We start from the raw sequence: 6,000 nt of genomic DNA, 5'->3' as shown, positions 1-6,000 counted from the left end.
AAATACTTGTAACAATTATAATAAATTATTTTTAATTTAACTCTTTTATTTGTTATTGCAAAGGACCCACCTTTACAACATCATATGAATTTGAGATCATCAAGAACAGAGAAAGGAACTAATGAGGGGGGAATTGATGATGACACTGATGCTCCTCTTAGAGCTTACATAGAACAAAGAAATAGAAAGAAAAAAAAGAAATGATTTTCATCTACATACCTTAATTTATAATGATTGAATTTCATGTCTCAATGAATTTAATTATGTGCTAATGAATGTTCATGAATTATGTGTTAATGCAAAATATTGATGAATGTTGTGTGTTTATGAATCTAATGTGTTAATGAATGTTATCATGTGATATTGATTGAATGTTTCTTAGGTGATAAAGTGGTGACTTTGTGCTCCCTTATTGCCTCTATTTGAGTAGTCTCTTTGTTTTTAAAATAATAGCATTGACATCTTCCTATGAGACCAAAGCCTCAACATCTTAAAAATATTGAAGAGAGTTTTTGCTGGAGCAAAAGAGGCTGCATCTCCTCTTGAACTTGCAAGAGTCAATTGTGGTGATGAGTTTGGACTAGGTGGACTAGGTCCATACTATCTAGGACTTTTGGAACTTTTCTAGGATGTAGGCTCACTTTATCTATGTTGTTGAATCATGGAATAAGTGGCATTGGATGACAAGGCAAAGCAAACTAGGTGGGTTGACAACCTTAGTCACAGATCATGGTCCCAACAGACATCACAAAACCCAAGAGTCCAAGAACTACTAAAATGCCAAGCTTCTAGAATTAATCTGGGTGATTAGTAAGCTACATTTCATCTTACTCTCCCCTATTTCATCAATTGGTTTCCTATATTTTCTCTAATAGTTTACTTGTAGACATGTATGTAAAACTTAGAAGCCTGCATATATGATTAAATTTGTGGGGAGCTATTTTTAATTCTTTCCTAAATCTCAAAATGAATTATTGTAAAATTTTGTTTTGAAAACAATTTGTATATCTCTCAACTCCTTTAATCAAAAATGTTATTTTTTTGTTTCTATATTCTCTTGTACTCTACAAGAGAATAGTAGAGAGCTTCCTTAGAAGCCTTGGGTAAAATAGTTGATGATGCTATCTTGGTGCCTATTGTTTTATAGGCACTACCATTCAGATACAAGGCGTTTGTGACAACATTGAATGTCACGAAATATATTCCCAGTTTTGAGGAACTAGTAAATCTCCTCCAAAAGGAAGAGTCTATAAGCCAAGATTGTGGTGAGGATGAAGAAGCCTATGAAGTAATTCGGTGGACTTCCCAACATCATTTGCAGAATTAGCTACATATCTTGATGAAGATTGGAGAATAGTTAGAATCCTTTTTCAAAAAGATTTCTGAGTTGAGAGCTTCACAAGCTTCGTTTAAAACAATTAACGATGCTATCTTAAGACCTACTGTTTCACAGGCACTACCATCCAGATACAAGGTGTTTGCATGTCCCCTTTTTGGTATATATGAGACACTACTAAAAATATACAATTCCTACTTAAATAATTTTTTTATTGATCCAATTTTAATTAAAAAGTAGTAAATAATGCAAATGATTCAAATATACAAAGGCATACACAATTATGATCAGAATGAAATGTCTTCCTGGTAAGTCCAAAAGAAAATGCTGAATTTCTGTACAGTATAGAATGTAGCATACAAATAAGCGAAGGCTATGCCAAATATAACAATGTAAAAATATGCTCAATAACCTGAAGGGCTGTCTCTGATCTCTCTATTTAATCCATGCTGCAAATACACATTGGTATGGTGTTCATGGACAGAGATAGGCTGTCTCTAGTATATCTTTGAATGGCTTATGCACTGATTCTCTAGATTGTGAAGCTATCTCTGATATGGAAAATATGGTTTATGATTCTCTAATGGATGTTGTCTCTGATATACAGTTAAATAACTTGTACCAGTGTTTGTGGTAGTAACCTTCTATGCTCCTAAGTCGAGCACTTTCCGCAAGGGAATATATAAGTTATCAAACGTCAATTCTTCACTGCCTCTTGGAGAGCTGATTGACCTATATATATATGTGCATCAAACTATGAAATTGTGCGGGTGGAAAGATGCCACCCTTCATAACAACTGCTAATTATATTGTTACCCAATAATCATTCATGATTATTCAGTGAACTAATCATAAGTGATTATTGCTAACAATTTCCAGCTGATTATGCTATTAATCATGAATCACTAATTGCCAGGTGGATAATACTATCAGCGTATGTTATTGTACTATGGTAAACTTATAAGGCCAATATATGAATCGAAAGTGATGGCCGATCATATTTTTCTTTAGTCTAATGATGTATGGTGATTCATTAGTCTTATGATCTATGGTTATTGTTGTATTAGATCTGATGATTTTCCTTTTTTCAGAGATATGTGCATACTTATATGATGCTTAATAAAATGTGGATTGGAATGCAATAATGTGACAATGATAAAATGATGTGGATGATGCATGATAATGATGCATTTACATCTAGATGGATGTGTCTATATATGGTGTGGGTGTCATGAATATATGTATGCATGTGATGGAACATCATAAATGGATGCATTTATGTGGATGACAATGTATGTATCATGAGTGGATGCATATCTGTGGATGGCAATGCATATGAAGTTCAATGCATATCATGATGATTATCACATAATGGTTGCTACCAGTAATCAAGTCATTGGTCCATCATGTAGCTCACTAGCATTGACGATATAGATAAGTGATTATCCGAAGTTCACTTGTACATAGCATCAAGGTTAAGTGTCTCCATGGTGGATGGGTGCCTTGTTGATCAATTCTAACTATTATCCAAAGATGCAGATAATGTACAAGACATGGTATGCTTCTGATCAAAGAATACATTCTTACAATATAAAAAATACATTGTACGAGACAAGATAATGTACCAGACAAGGTATATGATCAAAGAATACATTCTTACAATATAAAAAATTACTTGTTTATATTGTAAGAATGTATTCTTTGATCATATCATTTATCAACATTCAATTTTTTGGATTTGTGGTTAGATGAGTTCAATTTTTTAATAGCTTTGTAGGCAGAAAGAGAACTTTTGGTTTAGATTTTTGTTTAAACATCTTAGTGTAATATGCTTGTTTAAAAATTTCTTATTTTTCATAAACAAAATGTCACAGTTTAGAAAGTGTATTTAATTATTTTATTTATGTTGCAATAAATTATGGATAGTAATTTAAAGGTCAAGTAATTTTTTAAAATTATTAGTTTTGAGCCAATATTTCTTTTTGGTTTAACTTCCACATCCGTCGCAATTGCGACGAGGTTGCCGTCGCATGTATAGCAACCCCGTCGCAATTGCTGGGGATTTCGTCGCTATTACGACGACAACCCCAGACATTGCGATGGGGTTGCCGTACATGCGATGGTAACCCCGTCACAATTGGAGTCGCAATTGCGACGGCTGTGGAAGTTAAACCAAAAATATATGGCTGCATAGCGACGGATCGGCGTCACAAATGCGACGGAAACCCTGTCGTAATGTCGACGGAAAGAAGAGGAATTGTGACGGGGTTGGTGTGACAATAAGGTGGTTGCAGAGTGACGGATGGGCGTCGTAAATGCGACGGCAAGGGTAGACGTCGTAAATTGCAACTAAATAACTACGACATCTATGTCTATCACAGTCGCAACACATTTCTGTCGTAACTGTGACACATAGCCATCGCAAATTGGTGCCGAATCTATAAGTGGAAGAACACGCATATCAAATAAACTTTCACAGAAAATCTATTTGCATTGCCATTTCTAAGTAATTCACCAGGAGGTTCGACTCCCCACGAATATTCAGAAGTAAAATTCCAAACTTTTACGGTGTGCATCTCTGTGTACTCTCCAGTGGCAGTTGAGAAGCCAATCTTGATTTACTCTGGTAGACAGTTGCTTAGGTCTATTGTGTGGTTAAATAGAGGGATTTTGGGTTTAGAATAATTATACCAGAGAAACAAGTGCGGAACCTTTTCTACACCGTCATAATCCACCCAGGCATCCCATGTCGCGTTTGTGAGATTTTGGTGTGTAGAGTGATTAAATACACCGGATGTATTGAGCGGAAAAATGAACTTCAAGAAAATGCTATTGACGTCAATCCCAACATGATTGTCGTCAGGATCCCAATCGTTGTTGTATGTATCAAACTCCACAGCAACCATCTGATAAGATGATTGTTTAAAGCTTTCCTCATTAAACAAGCCAAGAAATCTACCATAAGCATCCTCTGGTGGTTCCAGTTCGAATGGTGCCATGAAGAGCGCAAGTCCATCTCCATGATTATCGTATATTTCATTGTTCAGATCAATATTGAATTGAAAGTAAGTTGAAAAATTGGCCAGAGCCCCAGTAGACCTATTCCATAGCGAAATACGGTCAGTATAATACGCCCAGCCGGAACTCTTCTTAAGGTTAGCTGATGCTTCATTTCGTGTAAGTTGCAGGGCTCCTTGGTTACTCTCATGATATGCGGCATCATTTTTCCTTTCTATACCTGTTAGAGGAGGGAAGCTAAAAGAAAAGTTTCCTGGATGCGACGATAATAGGAAAAGAGCAACAGAGGTTAAGAAAAGGAAGGCCCGTGTAGGGTGAGTGAATTTAGCCATCCTAATATGTGATTTAGAGGGTCTCTGAGGGTAATTTGTTAGCAATTATATATTGTAGTGCCTTTCATAGGAAGAAGGCTATTGCAATTTTTCAGCGGATTCCATTTTGAGATAGGAACGAACACATAGGCCTCTCTCTTCATTATTATCTTACAGGATTAGGACCTGCCAATTTGTTAGTCGGGATGGACCTTCGATGGCCCGCAGGTTTCATCGAGCTCTTCGTGGACGTAGGGATCAGAGCCCAAGAAAACTCTTTTTGATATCAAGCAAAGTATAATTCTTGGTGGAAATCCTTGTGGGTATTCTAACGAAGTAAAAACTAATTGTGAAAAACATGGGCTTCTCTTTTGATATTCCATTCCAGTCTTTATGAAGGCAGGCGGGCATGGTGCACAAGATGGTGGATAGCATATAAGTCGAGTTGTTTCTACAAAACGTTAAATGCCTCGTTAGTTTGTTCTCTCTAGATAACTAACTGATTTTATGATTCGGCATTTCCTAGAAAACACATAGAAGTTAAGCATTTCTTGCAGTTGGTCGGATGATTCCATTTTGGCCTACCAATGAATAGATAGGACTCTTCATGTTGCGTTAAAGTTTATTATTGTTTTGAGAAATTGCTAGTCATGATAACATCATCAATTTGTTTTCTCTAATATTATGATCCAGAATTTCCTAGAAAACAAGAGCACTTAAAGGAGCTGAGGTCCCTCTCTTTTGATCAAAATGGAAGATGAATCTTTTTTTTAAAGATTAGGACATTGGGTGATCACTACAACATGAAGGGGGAACATTGATGATGACTTGAGACTTGCATGTGGATAGATGGTGATTGGCTTTGGTAGCTTTACATCTTGCACTCAAGATTGCATGCTCATCACATAGATGTTGAAACAAATTAGATGGAAATTAAACTTGTTTTAATTGTAAATTTTAATACATGGTTTCAAATGTTGCTTAAAAGGCTAAAGCTTTTGATAGTTTTAAAAGAACTAAACTCTAATTAAAATACCTTTACAAGTAAGTTCTCTACATGTGCTGACTTGAGGCTTTTGAAATGGGTATGCACATACAACAACAGAGAAAGATTTTAGCTACAATTGACCTTGTACACACGTACACCTAATGCGGAAGTAAACACAGGCATGACAAGTATTTTCATCACCACATATGCCAAGACTGAAAGCCTTTAAAAGTAACTAATTTATTGAATCAATTTTAAATTGTTGTCCAAGAAGACCATTAAACTCAAATTCTAAACATAAAAATACACATCAAGTAGAAGTTGAATTTTCATAGGGAAGATGATGG

General features: G+C 35.6%; 1 protein-coding gene across 1 annotated transcript; it reads right to left on the bottom strand.

Annotated features, from left to right (window-relative positions):
• Positions 1-3,543: 3,543 nt before the first annotated feature.
• Positions 3,544-4,686, bottom strand: LOC149558928 (bark lectin-like). Its single transcript, XM_089831128.1, has 2 exons — positions 4,028-4,686; positions 3,544-3,685 (listed from the first exon to the last, which is right to left on the bottom strand). Exons 1-2 carry the CDS (start codon positions 4,684-4,686, stop codon positions 3,544-3,546), a joined length of 801 nt encoding a protein of 266 aa, XP_089687254.1.
• Positions 4,687-6,000: the final 1,314 nt, after the last annotated feature.

Source organism: Cupressus sempervirens, chromosome 5 (genome assembly GCF_028749045.1).
Source record: "Cupressus sempervirens isolate cs-2001-9-10 chromosome 5, ASM2874904v1, whole genome shotgun sequence".
In the NCBI taxonomy this organism is placed as follows: domain Eukaryota; kingdom Viridiplantae; phylum Streptophyta; class Pinopsida; order Cupressales; family Cupressaceae; genus Cupressus; species Cupressus sempervirens.
This window is presented reverse-complemented; position numbering and strand designations above follow the sequence as displayed.